The sequence below is a fragment of the Canis aureus genome, chromosome 8, assembly GCF_053574225.1.
Source record: "Canis aureus isolate CA01 chromosome 8, VMU_Caureus_v.1.0, whole genome shotgun sequence".
In the NCBI taxonomy this organism is placed as follows: domain Eukaryota; kingdom Metazoa; phylum Chordata; class Mammalia; order Carnivora; family Canidae; genus Canis; species Canis aureus.
The window spans coordinates 15,918,149-15,933,943 of NC_135618.1; the positions used below are offsets into that span (position 1 = coordinate 15,918,149).

The 15,795-nt window shown below is 37.6% G+C and overlaps 2 protein-coding genes across 5 annotated transcripts in view; one reads left to right on the forward strand and one right to left on the reverse strand.

Moving 5' to 3' along the window:
- The window catches only part of ODF2L (outer dense fiber of sperm tails 2 like), a 179,576-nt gene that overhangs the window by 74,681 nt on the left and 89,100 nt on the right, over window positions 1-15,795 (reverse strand). The gene's annotated exons all lie outside the window — the stretch shown is intronic.
- CLCA2 (chloride channel accessory 2) overlaps window positions 1-15,795 on the forward strand; it is a 39,514-nt gene that overhangs the window by 21,613 nt on the left and 2,106 nt on the right. The window contains exons 11-14 of one of the 3 annotated variants that reach the window (XM_077905297.1): window positions 1,597-1,867; window positions 4,761-4,931; window positions 8,208-8,441; window positions 9,797-13,399. In XM_077905297.1, the coding sequence (XP_077761423.1) occupies window positions 1,597-1,867; window positions 4,761-4,931; window positions 8,208-8,441; window positions 9,797-9,801 (681 nt within the window). In that variant the 3' untranslated portion in view covers window positions 9,802-13,399. Of the gene's footprint in view, window positions 1-1,596; window positions 1,868-4,760; window positions 4,932-8,207; window positions 8,442-9,796; window positions 13,400-15,795 lie in introns of those variants that run through there. The other 2 variants (XM_077905295.1, XM_077905296.1) reach the window with 2 other exon arrangements.

Below are 15,795 nucleotides of genomic sequence, written 5' to 3' on the forward strand. Positions count from 1 at the left end.
GGTGAATTGCTTGAGTGCGTCCTTCTACTCTGGTGATTCTGCTGAAGCACAAATCTGATCAAACTTGTCTTCTATTCAAAACTCATTGGTGGTCTCAGGATAAAATCCATGTGGTTACTGTTACATATCAGGCTGTTTATGTTAGGGCTTTTGCCCAAGCTTTTTTCTTGACCCTCTTCCCAAACACCCTCTGCTTTGCTCCTCCTAACTTTTCTCTCAACTCATCATGTTCTTTTCACATCATGTTCTTTGCACAGGAGCCAAGAACACTTTACCTACTTTTTTCTGCCTTTGCCTGACCTCTTAGCCTGCACTAGGTGCCTAGAACAGAACACATATTACACCCAAAGAGAAGTTTTTGATATGGAGATCTGTATTGTCTTTTACTAATGTTATGATTACAAAAAAAAAAAAAAAAGGAAAAATAGATTATCTTGATACTTGAATTATGACTTCACAAGAATATGGCCAAGCACATGAATCCCAATGAAGAAGGTTGGGTAGGGTGTGGTGGCATCTTAACTTTCCACACTGAGTCATGACTTAACTCCTTGGTGCTTTTTCTCTTTTTCTTCCAGCTGTACTGTGTTCCTCCTGTTCTAGAGTTTAATAAGAAGCAACAGCAGGGCAACTGGATGGCCATTAGGCCATCGACTCTTGGTTTCAGCTCAGGTCATGATCTTGCAATTGTGATAGGAGCCCTGTGTCGGGCTCTGTGCTGAATGTGAAGCCTGTATGAGATTCTCTCTCTCTCTCTCTCTCTCTCCCTTTCCCCCCAATTTCTGTGTGCTCTCTTGCTCTCTAAAAAAAAAGAAGAATAAGAAGCAACAGCAAGGATGGGGATAAAAATAATGTATATAATCTTCTCCAAAGAACAAATTTCTGTTATTTGTAGTTTATGTTTTTTTTTTTTTTTTTCTTTCTGACATTCTTTTGCAGGTTTCCCCCAGGCAGGCTAGACAGGCAAAAGAGAATAGTATTTAGAAATATTTCTATAAATTACTCAACACAGACATTGTGGAATCCTGACTTATTAAAAAAAGAGTATTTCTCTTTTTGGTCTCTTATAATGGACATGGGTTTTATTGCTTGAGATTTCTGGATATTCAGGGTGGGGACATGAAGGGAAGGAAGGATACCACTGCTTTTTATTTCATGTATTCACATAAATCATAATCATCCACTTAATTTGCTATAATTTTCTCAATTATAGAAAAGGAATATAAACGTTGAATTTTTTGGGGGGGGGGTGAAGCGGCTTAAATTAATATTATAAAATACTTTGAAGCTGGACACTTACTATCTTCAAAAATGTGAATTAAAATATGTCCTCCCCACAAATAAGTTCATGGTATAATTCCCTAAAATGTTACCTAACAGTAAAAGTAAGTCGTGCTGTGAAAGCCACATAAATAATAAATTGCTATCCTCTAACCCATATTAGCTTTCCTGAGATTCTTTTGTAGTTACTTTAGAAAATACAACATCAGCAAAACAAGGATTGAAACCCCTCAGAACTTAGACTTATGCTTTAAAATTAAAGGTTGATTTTTTTTTTCTTCACATTTTTCAAAACAAAAAGACTTTGTTTTGCAGCCTGGGCTCTGGACCTACACACTGAACAATACCCATCATTCTCTTCAAGCCTTGAAAATGACAGTGACCTCTCGCGCCTCCAGCTCAGCCATGCTCCCTGCTACTGTAGAAGCCTTTGTGGAAAGAGACAGCACCCGTTTTCCCCATCCTGTGATGATTTATGCAAATGTGAGAAAGGGGATTTATCCCATTCTGAATGCCACTGTTACTGCTACAATTGAGCCAGAGGCTGCAGATCCCATTGTGCTGAAACTTTTTGACAATGGAGCAGGTAACAGGGAATGCCATGCCATTTTTCATGTTCTCAAGAGCTGCTGTTGTGTTAGGATGCTCAATCTTAAGCTTATCTGTAAAGTTCTTTCAATTCAATTTTTTTTCTCATCCAATCTTTTGAGATTCTCAAGTCCTTAGAGAGTCACTGACATACCAAGTAGCTACCAGTCACATCTACACAAAGAAAGAGAATGTAAACTTGGGAAGAGTCTCCTTGAGGTTCTTCAGTGTGGCTGTGGGGCTGTAGAGTGAGCAAAAGTGGAGGAGGAAGGAGCGTTAAGCTTAAATTAAACGCCTAGGTCTTGGCTCTTAGTTGGCCAGTAACACTAGCAACATGATGAGGTCACACAGAAAAGGCTTATGTGTCCTTGTGACATGCCCATATTTCTCTAAGATTCACCAGCTTTATTATTCATTGAAATAATAAGATTGGATAATAAAATAGCAGATGAAAACCCAAGAAGTAAGATGCAGTGGTAGTCTCCTCAACTCAGTTGTCAAAAGAAAATTGGAAATTGAACTTGTGACCCAGGAGATAACCCCAGACTATTCTTTAACCAAGTAGCAGGGTTAATAAGAGGGCAGAGCCAGTGTGTTTACATGTATGATTTGCTCACAAGACAACCAGGCCAGCAAGCCTAGTGGGAAGTGCTCTTTCTGCACCTAGAGTTCAGAGCCTCATCATCATACATCACAGACAGAATAGCATCAGGCCAGGAAATAGCAGCACCTAGACTCAGAATTTCTGACTAACTCTTTTTGACTTAAGAATGGACTCCTCTGCTGTTTTATCTTTCCTATTCCATTCTTTCCCTAAACTAAATTCTCAGAATGGCAATAGACCTCAAAGTCTATGTTGGCAGCCACAGGTGTTTGATCTACTAAAAAACTATACTCTTGCTTCAAAAATAAAATTTTTTTTCAAGAGTCTTAGGTTTGGCAACCCATTAGCATTTTGCCATGGCCATCTTACATGACATTTATGAAACAAAAGTTCTTTTAAAGGATTTTAGTTTAAATCTACCTCAGAGGGACACCAAAGAAGTTCTCTCATTTTGCCTATTGGAATGGATTCAAATGAACTTCTCATGCTCTGATTGCTTATCCATGGTCACACCTTTTAGTTTTTGTATATCATCCAAAAATGCACTTTGCAGAATACTTCTCCTTTGCTTCAGCCTGTGGGCCAGCCTGGAGAATAGATCCTGTTCTCTTAGGAGAGCTCACCTGAGTTAGCTCAATAGCTTTTATGTTTATTCCCTGAAGCCATTTCATTTATTTGATGTCTAAATTTATACTCTAGAGGCAACTGGTGGCTCAGTCCATTAAGCATCAGACTCTTGATTGTGGCTCAGGTTGTGATCTCAGGGTCATGAGCTCAAGCCCAGTGTTGGGCTCTGTGCTGGGAGTGGAGCCTGCTTAAGATTCTCTCACTCTAACTCTCCTAATACTAAACATATTAAATAGCCAACACTTATTTTTATAATGGAAGTAGTATTTATCTGCTGACAAATTCATGAACGGTGATAAAATGTACACTTATTAAATGCCTTATAATTTAAAATGTGCTTTCTCATGAACACTCTGAGATAATCCTCACAATAGCCCTGTGAGATAAGTTGTCTCGTTTTAAAGATAAGAACACTGAGGCTCAGAGAGATTGTTTTATAGCTACTGAGTGCTGGATCCAGACCTTACAATCAAGTCTTACGACTCCCAAGCTAGTATTCTTTTCCATTTCTTTCTTACTCAAGGATTAAAAGAGATGGCAATAGTAACTGTGGCATGGAGAGAATTTTCTTCATCATTTCTTAACAAAGATAGACTTGATTAATCAGTAAATCACTAAATACCAAGATTTTATTTCTTTCCAATAGATAAAAAATATCTAGATTTACTATAATAGTAAATTGCTCAGCACTTTTTATTTTAATTCAATATACTTCTACTTTTCTCATGTTAAGGAGCAGCCCTGCCTCTGTAGTGGGAATTTGAGAACATTTTCATGGTGATACAGTGTTTAGAGTCCAAGGGCCAAATAGGTGGTGTGAACTGACTCTAGGATAGGATAAGCCATTTGCCCAGGGTGATAGTGAATGTATCCTGAGCTTGGGTTAAACTATACCTCCCACTGCTACCCTTGATTCTAGGCCTCCCCACTATTCAATCATGGACTTGGTTGGAATTGAACTGCTCTCTAAGGATGAGTGTAAAAGGAAAGAAGTCCAGCACTGGCCAAGCTTTCCAAACGCCTCCTGAAGCAAAGCACAATGGATAGAACCAAAGCCCGTCAAACCCCAAGTCACTAAACCCCTCAGAATCTAGAACAATAGTTTCATGTACCCTCTAATAAGGAAATTAAATAATTTCACACCACTTTATCAACTACGAGTTTTTTTTTTTTTAATCAGGGCTGTTGGACACTTATAAATCCCTTGAAATTGCATGAAATGTATATATGTGTATCTATGTTTATTTCCTGGGAACAGGATAGCTTTTATCTCAAAGGAGTCTATGATAATAAACAAAAAGAATATGCTTGATTTCCACGAAAAACTTGTATTATTTTCAACGATAAGAAGGAGAGCTCTTACCCTATTATTATTTTCAACGATAAGAAGGAGAGCTCTGATTGGTAAATGTTTTATTAGCACTGAAGTATAACTCACTCACCTTCAGAAAATAATTTTTCAGAGGTTAAGGAACCACATGGAGTAGTTAAGGAGCCATTGGATTTTAATATTAAAAGTAGTTATGACCATGACTATATTTGTTAAGATGGGAAGAATGGAGAAGAGCTTATTTCTTATTGATTTAATTAAATATTAGTAAACTGTGATGACAAGTATTGACACTGAGGTGTTGTTTTTTTTTTTTTTTAATACATGCAGGTGCTGATATTATAAAAAATGATGGAATTTACTCGAGGTATTTTTTCTCCCTTGCTGTAAATGGTAGATATAGCTTTAAAGTGCATGTCAGTCACTCTCCCAGCATAAGCAGCCTAGCCTACTCTATTCCAGGGAGTCGTGCTATGTACATACCAGGTTACATAGCAAACGGTAAGAATCATGAACACCATTATTTGAATAACACCATTTAATGTATATATCTCTGGTGTGTGTGTGTGTGTGCGTGTGTGTGTGTGTGTGTATTAGAGATAGGAGTAAAAGAAAGAGAGATGGAATTTCAAAACTATGCTTAAGTCAATGTATGATTTGTTGCTATCTCTTCGATCCTCAGTGATTCATGGTAGTGAATCAGGAAGCAATAGATAATTCCCCAGATTTTGTATCTTCATTTTAGTCATTATTTTGAGCTCTTTCTTGTGGTTGTTTCATCAGAATTACTAACGGATAGAGATTTATTGAGTTTTTTCTCAGTTATAGCTCCTGTATTTCCTCTAGAGAGGTTTAGGCAAGGAAAAGAGGCGAAAGTTGTTAGCAGTTGAAAGAAGGAATAAATATGAGTTTAGATGTTACAGACAACTGAGTGATTGCTGAAGATGTCCTGTCTTCCTTCAAGAGAAAAACACCAAATAACTAGAAGATACACATATTTTCTTAACACCATTGTTATAGTTCCTGAAGGCAACTGGTGGTTAAAGTACAAAAGACAAACAAAAGTATGCTATAATTATTTTAAACAATCTCAAAAACATTTCTAAATGTTATTTCCAAAACTGCAGAATCTTTATGAACACTTTTCATGAATTTTAGCAGCTACAACTGATCATTTGGACTATTTCATGACATGACTATATTTTTGGTCTTTATGCACTTTTAAGTAGAAAATAATCAAGATGTTCCAATGAATTTGCATCTCCTGATCATTTCAGTGTTGCCTAAAACATAATTTACTCTCCTGTGTATTTACTTTGGTTTACTTCAAAACCAGTATAAATCAAATTGCAAGGTAACATGGTTTTATGGCATAGATAGGATTTCCCATCTAGCTCTAATATTTTACTTATAAATAAATATTCCTTCTTTCGTTTATACATCAAACATTTTTGAAGGCTTACTAGGTGACAGGCTTAGTCCTAGGAACTTGGGATAGCAGGTAGAAAAACACTTGATTCCTACTGAGGAGCTCGAAGTCTAGTCGACTATCTAGTCTAGTACCTTTTTAAAATCCAGGAGTTTAAAGTTTACACATACCGGCCTCTAGCATACAGTGAGATTAGAAAAGTAATATTCAATTGTGCTTTTCCTGAGTATTTTGTAGAGGCTCTTAGCAGCACAGAAAGGAAAAGGTAGGTTTTCCTAGGCATGCCTACTCAGTATAACATTCACTTTAGCAGCTCACTTTTTGATGGCCAACTTGAGCTCATATTTCATTAAAAAACTGGAGCTGCTCTATTTTAATACCACCAAATCTCCAGACACAGCAGTGTACGCATCCTTCTCCTCACCAAAAGCCAGCATCTGGATCTGCTCTGGATCCCATCCATAGGGCTTGAGAGCTCACCCTTGCATGATCCCACTCTACTGACCCCTCTGAGCAGCATTCAAGTGTGATTTACCATCCCATATTTTAAAAAATTCTATTGTTGGTCACCCTTCAGATACTGTCCACCTCCCTGCCATCTACTTCCTTGACATTAATCTAAACCTGCTGACTGAACTTTCTCACCTCCAGTTTACAACACTGTGCACCACAGTCTGACTTCCACCCAAATGCCTCCACTGGAGTGACTCCAGTTCTAGTCACCAATGAACACTCTGCTGTTAAATCCAAAGAACATATTTCCATCCTTGTTTTATCTGACCTCAGCAGTGTCTGACACAGCTGATTGATTTCTCCTTTGTCATTTCCTGGCTTCTAGGATTACCTCTTATGCTCTGGAATTTTTTTTGTGAGGCTCCTTTTCTGGCTCTTCCTTTTCTAACAAGCCTCTAAGTGCTGACAATCCTCAGAGATCATGCCTAACTTTCTTACCCTATCATCTGGAGCCACACTGCCTGGGTTTGGAATCTCATTCTTCAATCTACTACTAGTTGTGTGACTTTGGGCAAGTTACTTAGCTTCTGTTTGCCTCAGTTTCATCATCTTGATAATGGGGGGGGGGAGGGGAGTAATAATTGTACCCTCCTGTAGCATTGCTAGGAAAATTAAATACTCAATACATATAAGGTAGGTAAATGAGTTCCTGGCACATAGTGAACCAGGCACCCAATCAATGCTATTTATTATTATAGTTGAGATTGTTATTAGGTAACCTCATTAATCCATACGGTTTTAATAACATCTATATGCCTATAACTTCCCAATTCATAAGTTTAAAATTATTAGATCTAGATAAAAACATTTTTTGAGCTTGAAATCCATATCTAACTGGCTCCTTGTCACCTTCAATTAGATGTTTTAAAGGAATCACAAACCTTGTAACTTACATTTTTAGTCTCCTTCCCATTAAACTGCTTCTCCTCCCACGTTGCTCATTTTAGAAACCTGGGAGCTGCTTCTTTTTCTTTTCTACCAACTTTATCTCCTTCACCATTCCATATTAAAATCCATCACCAGCTTTTATTGATTTTATCTCTGAATCACATCTCAAACTGCCTACTTATGCCCTCCTCCCCACTGCTGTCACCCAGCCCAACCTGCCACATTCCCTGTCTGTGGCAGTGGCTGTCTTAATGGCCCCCTGCTTGCTGCACTAGAACTCATTCTCTAACGAGAGCAGCCACAGTGACCTGTTAGGAAATAAATGTGATCATGTCACTGCCCTGCTTCCCCACAGCGTGAAAGATTAAACTCTAAAGCCATTACAATGGCCCTCAAGGCCCTCTATGAGCTTCTCTCTCCTGTCTTATCTCAAACTGTTCTCCTCCTTGCTTTAATTAAATTTTTCTAATTTGCAAGGCTCTTTAGAACCTCAGAGTTTTTACACAACCTGTTCCCTCTGCCTGGGATATTACTACCTCCACTCTGCCTGGCTGTCTCCTAGTCACCCTTTAGGATACCTTTAAATGTTACTTCCTCGATACCACTAAAAATTATGAACCTGTATTATTTTTCTTCACAGCACCCTGCCTTTTTTTACTTATGTTTATCACAACTTATAAATATAGTTTTTTTAGTATGATTATAAATTCCATGATGGATACTCTTTTGTCTATGATTACTGGCTCAGCATATGCTCTCAAAATACTTATTTAGTGAAAGAATGGACAAATGAATGGATGAATGAATGAATGATGGAATAAACAAACTCAGCTTTCTAAAGATGTAGTAAAGCAAAGAAGGTTTTAAAACATCTTTCCATAATCTCTCAAACAAGCTATTTAGGAGATTGTAACTTGTTGTTTTGGATGTTCTCTTCTTGGTCACAGGCAACATTCAAATGAATGCTCCAAGAAAATCAGCAGGCAGGAGTGAGGAGGAGCAAAAGTGGGGCATTAGCCGAGTCAGTTCAGGAGGCTCCTTTTCAGTGCTAGGAGTTCCAGCTGGCCCCCATCCTGATGTGTTCCCACCATGCAAAATTACTGACCTACAAGCCGTCAAAGTAGAAGATGAGGTGACTTTATCTTGGACAGCACCTGGAGAAGACTATGATCAGGGCCAGGGTAGGTTTCTTGGTTTCCACTACCTGTTCTTCTACAAGGTAGCATTTCTAATAAATAAGTCAGGGGTTAGTTGGGTAAAAATAGCTTTAGGGGCTTAGAGTTGACAAAGCTGCAGAGGGTTATGAAAAGCTTTGAGATGTTGATAGGGCTTTATAATCTGGAGTCTAGGAATGGGAGCTTGTGAGCTCCCCTAGAATTGAGAAGGCCCTGGTAAGCGAACCGACACTGATCATCTAGAAATCTTGATTGGAAACTTAAATACCATATGTAAGAGTGCTCTAGTCAACAGAAATGGGTTCTGCATTACAGAGCATGGACTTCCAAATACTGGAGGCATTTAGTTTTGTGAAGATTAGATGGTGGATAGTGAACTCAAAGATTTATAAGTCAGGGTAAGAAGAATAATTCCTATGACTCATGCAAAACTTGGTGCACTTTCCACCCCCATTTCTGGCCATCACTTTTGTTAGGGAGACTAGAACCAGTTCCATTACTTGGGCTTTCTTACCCTTGTTTGGATGGACATTAATAAAGTTCTTTCTTAACATTCCCTTTTTTAAGGCCTACACTAGGCTTCAGGCTTCCAGCATCATTTCTTGATCCCTGTAGCAATTCAACAAAATAACTTTCCTCAAAGAATAACTTTTCTAACATCTTTGCCATCACCAAAACATGGTTATCATCGACTATACATTCAGTAGCTTATTTCCTGTTGCCTCTGATTGAGATTCCTGTAGGAACCAACCTTCTCTGTTGAAAGTTTATTCTGTCAATATCAGTCAATAACAGTGACCACCTTGGGCCTTTGCCAGTCTTGCTTCCAGCTTAGGTCAACGTTATTTGGCTTATAATTCTCTAGTTATTATATTCACCAGAAAGCACCTCAATAACAAATAATTCTGTGCTGCTGTGGAACATCAGTTTATAGCTTTGTCTTCCAGTTCTTTTATCAAAATCTATCTCTTCCTGTCAGAGGAGAAGGAAGTGAAATACTTTACACTCTGAATTAACAGTTTCCCTAATATAAAGATTGGAGATGTGCAATGATTGAAACTCTGGGATGGATATGTCTTTTGAATAAAGGAAAAAGCTGTAACTTACATGCCAGGAAAATATTGTTTCCATTCTGGCTTTAAGTCCTGCTTTTTGATCTTTGGCAAGTTGCTTAACCTCTATTGACCTCAGTTTCCTTATATGAAAAATAGAACTACAGATATTTATTTCATAAGGTATTGTAAAGAGGAAATGAAATGACACATATAAAATCAGAAAGGGGAGAGAAAGTGTGCCAAGTTTCCTGGGCTGCTAGTTTGTGTTGCTACTGCCTTCTCTAGCTTTTTTTTTTTTTTATCTAGAATAAGGAGCCATTATCGTTCCCATCTTTATTTAAAGGTAAGAGTGGTGCCACCTAGTGGTACCTAGTGAGAACCTAGTGTTCTCACTCTCCTCACTGCCTCAGAAACACCTAGTATTCTGAAAGAGACTAGTAAATGCAAGCTCTGGCTCCCATTACTACTAGAAATTGTTCCTTTCAAGAGCCATAAGATTTCAAGCACACTGCTGAATTAAAAGAGTAAAAAGAAAGTGTGCAGTGTTAATGGTTATTAATGGTTTGAGAAGAAGAAATACAACCATATGGGACTTTAGAATTGGTATCACAAAGGGCATTAATCAAGAGAATAAAAAGATCTTCATGCAACTTCACTGGAGTGGTATGATTGAAGTGGATCTGATTTGTTATAATGTCAAAACCATAAACCACAAAAGATATGTAGGGGGAATGCCTGTATGTCTATTAAGTTGTTGAAATCACTGTCATAACTGATTTGATGACTCAACAATGGCAAGATTGACCAATTAGTCATGAACAGACCAACTAGCAAATAGGTACCTATTTAATCCAGAAACCTGCTTTCATTGCCTATTTTTCCCACACAAATTATTGTCTAGAAAGGCATCCTCACCTCTATGATCAGAGTTAAAAATAATGGGAAAACATCTCTGGCTATATAATTATAAAATGTCTCTGTGACTATTCTTAAAAACTTTGTTAGCAATAAATGGATATCTCATATATGCCCAAGCATATCAGTATTTATCCAGGGGGCAGCTCTTTACTATACACAATATCCTAGAAAAGATGGCCAATTAGGTGGAATAAGCAAAACATTATCAGATCATTATTATGTTTGGGAATATTATGGAATTATGGAAATGGGTTACCTCCTTGGGTTTTCCTTAGAAGTCTAGGGTAATATAATTTCTAAAACTGAGAACCAAGCATGTTCTGCATCTCCTTTGCATTTATTTTTAGAAATTAGAGTGAAAATATATTTACTAAGCAAGTATTAATGCCCAGCACAGCGCTAAACATTTTATAAACATAATTTAAGACAGTCATTGCACTCCAAGAATTTATAATGGTATACTGAGGGGAAAAAAAGGCATAACATGGTAAAAAATCACAATTTAACACAGTGCCATTTATATGGTTTGGAAGCCACAGAAATGAAAAGACTGTAGAGATCAGTGTGGGTGAGAGCAGAGGAGAGGCCAGGTTCTTACACCAGGGAACCGGGCAGAGCCTTTGGAGTGGAGCCAGGTTACAAAAAGCACCAATCTTGTAACTCCTTCTCTACAGTGACTACCTTCCCTTCATGCCTAACAACCTTTCACTCTGAAGAGTTTTCATCATGTTCATATATAATCGTTGTTAGAATTTGTTATCCTTAAAAATTATTGAAAATGTTCTGCTTCTGAAAAAAGCCATTCGGTGACAGCAGTTGCTCTTCCCACTACCCCTTCCTCTAACCCTCAGTTATACTTCAACCCTGTAAGAATACTTAATGTAGGAGAGAACTAAATTAATCCTTAGGGGATGAACTGGATTTCCAAATGAAGAGAGGAGGTAGCACTGTTGTTGCCACCAGTGAAAACAGAGCTCCCTGAAAATGGGACCAAGTCTTCAATTTCCTGTCTCCATCCTCAATAGAAACCCAGAGCTTTCCATACTATGAATTTATTGGTAAAGATGCTAATGAAGATGTAAGCTTCAGTAACTGGAAAAGTAGCAGTTACTGGGAAATAAGAAATAAGAGGGAGTATAGCCTACTGGGAGGCTGCATGGCATAGTGTTAAGGTATTGGGCTCTGGAATCAGACACATCACCTTTTACCTGTGTAACCTGAGGAAAGTTAATTTCTTTCAATTTCTGATTATTAATTTACAGAAGCAGATAGTAAGAGTAGCTATCTCAGAGCATTGCTAAGAGAATTGAATGAGGTAAGGTGCAGAGAGGGATTAAAACAGTGTCTGGCCCATATTAAGTGTTCAGTAAATATCAGCATTTGTAACATTTTGGAGACAGACGGGGTTTTAGAGATGTGCTAGTCTGACCCCTTTGTTTCAAATATAAGGGAATGACCCTGAGAGTTTAAGTGTCTTGCCCAAGGCCACAGAGCTAATTTCATTGGTTAAAATATACTGTGAAAAAAGAGCTAGAGACCAAACCCAGAGCCTTACACCTAAGAGGTCAAAGACGCAGAAGCAGCCTGATTTCTCTTTCTCACAGGGAGAGGGGGGCCATAACAAGTACTGTAAATGGAAGGAGCCTCTCCATGAACGCATGAGTTGAGTTTGTTTTGAGTCTTTGAAGTTACATAGCTGTCCTGCACAAAGTTTAACAGATGCTAATAGTAGAATGTAATGGGATTTGGAATTAGAAGAAATGAGTTCATTTCCAGCACTACGACTTTTTTTTTTTAATTTTTATTTATTTATGATAGTCACACAGAGAGAGAGAGAGAGAGAGAGAGGCAGAGACACAGGCAGAGGGAGAAGCAGGCTCCATGCACTGGGAGCCCGACGTGGGATTCGATCCCGGGTCTCCAGGATCGCGCCCTGGGCCAAAGGCAGGCACCAAACCGCTGCGCCACCCAGGGATCCCCAGCACTACGACTTCTTAAACTGTTCACCATGGTATCACATTTAACTTCCTGAGTCCCCACCATTTTCTTTTAAAATGAGAGGATCAATTTTACATAGAGAGAGCTGTGGATATGGAAACTGTAAATGCTAAGGCTTTTGAAATATTACTTGTTTCATTATCTAGAGGACTGGGAAAGCACCATGGAGAAGTCTTTCTCCGGAGAGAACAATGGACATAGGAACAATGGTTATGTTCCACTGTGAGTGTTCTGCAGATGGTCAGCCTAGCTTCTCACTCATATCTGTGCCCTTGTATTTGAACCACAGCAGGAAGCAACTCAGCTCAAAGTGGATTCACTTTGAGGGACTTGGCTGATTGATAAACTTGAATATAAAGGCTGTATTTTGTTTTGACAACCTTCTCTAAGGTCAACCTTCTCTATTCTAATTACTCTTCCGGAGTACATATAGTCTATCAAAATTATTATAGATTTGGAAACTGCTCAAAACATAGTCATCAGAATATTTTCATTTTTTTAATTAAAACTTGGACTGTTCTATGGTTTTCATTCCTCAGAATAAAATCCTCTTTTGAAGCTGCTCTGTTCATTGTTGAATCTATTTTTAGCCATTTTATTTATTTATTTATTTATTTATTTATTTATTTATTTAGATTTTATTTATTTATTCATGAAAGACACACACACACACACACACACACACACACACAGGCAGAGACACAGGCAAAGGGAGAAGCAGGCTTCATGCAGGGAGCCCAGTGTGGGACTGGATTCCTGGACTCCAGGATCATGCCCTGTTCTGAAGGCAGGTGCTAAACCACTGAGTCACCCAGTGATCTCCTTTTTAGCCATTTTAGAGAAGAGTTATGATATTATGAGAGTGGTCTAGTACTATACATGGATTCCCTTTTTGTATCTAGTAATTATTTGTTATTCATAATTTTATTTTTGAATTGATTAATACATTCACATGGGTTGAAAATAAAAACAGCGTAAAAATGTGAATGTAACACTTAAAAATGTATTGAACTATACACTGGATTGTACATGCTAAAAATGGTTAAGATGATAAATTTTATGTTATGTGTAACTTACTCCAATTTTTAAAAATTAAAACAATATAAGGAAATCAAAACAATAAAATTCCTGCCCTCAGCTTCTTCAAATTTAGCTGTTCTGTAACATGCAATTTCTTAACCTATCAGTCTGCCATGAATTAATGTCATAGCACTTCACATATAATGTGAGAATCTTTCAAAAGTATAACTCCAAGTACCCTCTTCCATATTTTGTGGTTCTGCTGTCGTATATTGTACTGGCTACAGTTTTATAAAGCCTATAATGTATTGTTATAGTTTCTGTTTTAAACAAGCAATTGTCGTTTTGATAAATTTTAAAGAGAAAAAAAATGACCCTTTTTAAGTAACCCATATAGTCACCATTTCTAGTCTTCTTCCTTCCTGTAAGTCTGAATTTTTATCTATCATCATTTCCCTTGTAGCTCAGGTCTTTAGGAGAAATTCTCTCAGGATTCAATTATGTGAAAATGTGTTCATTTCACCTTCAGTTATGAGGTACATTTTCACTAGATACAAAATTCTAGGGCAATAGATTTTCCTTTCAGTACTTTAAATATGTCATTTCATTGTCTTATGGCCCTAATTTTTTTCTGATGAGAAGCCAACTATCATTCTTACTGTTATTTTCCTGAGTATAAAGTGTCTTTCTTCACCTTTGGCTGCTTTAAATTGTTTTTATCTTTGGTGTTTAACAGATTGGCCATGATGTGCCTCAGTGTGGTTTTCCTTATACATGTTCTGTTTGGGGACTGTTGAGTTTCCTGGATCTGTAGAATATTCTTTTTGACCAAATTTGCAATATTTCCAGCTAATATATCTTCAAAAAATTTCTGTTCTATTCTTTTTCTTCTTTTCTTCCTGGATAATGTTGATATGATACAATATGATTATGTTTTATTCTACCCACATACACTAAATGGATATGTCAGTAGATCACAAAGATCAGTGAGATTCTGTTCAATTTTTCTCTTTGTCCTGAGTGCTACAGTTTGATTTTTATGGACTTGTCTTCAAGCTTACTGATTTTTTCTTCTTTTGTGTCCACAGTACTGTTAATCTTCTCAAAGGAATTTTTTCATTGTTTTTTTTTTTCCAATTCTAGAATTTCCATTTTCTTCTTTTTTTAAGTTTCTGTATCTCTCCTCAAGTTTCCCATCTCTTCATTTACTATATCCAATGTGTTCTGTTGACTTTCAACATATTCATCATGGTTATTTTAAAGTCCTGTCTATTAATTTCTTTTTTTTTTTTAAGATTTTATTTATTTATTCATGAGAGACAGAGAGAGAGAGAGAGAGAGAAGGAGAGAGAGAAGGAGGCTCCATGCAGGGAGCCTGACGTGGGACTTGATCCCAGGTCTCCAGGATCACGCCCTGGGCTGAAGGTGGTGCTAAACCACTGGGCCACCAGGGTTACCCCTGTCTATTAATTTCAAATTTCAGTCATTTGTGACTCATTTTATTTCTTGATATTTTTCTTAACTACATATCACATTTTTTACTTCTTTGCATGTTTACGGATGAGCATGTGGTAGTAAATTAGAGACTCTGGAATCTGTTAGATTCTTCTGAAGAGTTTTAAATTTTTTCTTTTCTTTCTTTCAGAAAGAGAAAGAGAGCAAGAGAGAGCAGGTGCATGCAGATGAGTGGGGGAGGGGACTGAGGGAAAGAGGGAAGCAGATTCCCTGTTGACAAGGGAGATGACACAAGACTTGATCTCAGGACCCTGAGATCATGACCTGAGCCAAAGGCCGATAGATGCTCAACTGACTGAGTCAACCAGGAACGCCATGAATTTTGAAATTTTTCTAATACATAGTTTGGTTCACCTTGAATTTGAGGCGGCTTGGTTTTACTTTTGAGTAGGGTTTGTCTATTTCAGTTTTACTTTTAATCCACAATATATCCCTTAATTCTGAAATCCAATCTTTATTCCTAAAGCATGGCTCTTCCAATGTTTTAATGAATATCTCCAGATATTTACCACACTCCTCTAACCTGGCAAGACTCACACTCCAAACTCTATACTTTTGGTGAGCATTAGCATAAAACTCTGCTCTGCTTTTCAGCCTTCTAGCTTTTATTTGTCCCTCTCTGGCTCCCTCAATTTTTAGCCACTCTGGCAATCCCATACTCAGTCTTCTGATTTCTCAGATCCAGAAGGTAGCTGGCTTTCAGTTCCAGCTATTCTATCTGTATGGGAGAAGGAAGTGTATACAGAGGAAAGGCTGTATACATATGAATCATTCCTACTTTGATTTCCTTCTTTTAAAGATTGTAACACCTCTGGTTTCTGCCGATTTTAATGTGAATCAAGTCCTTCAAGAGC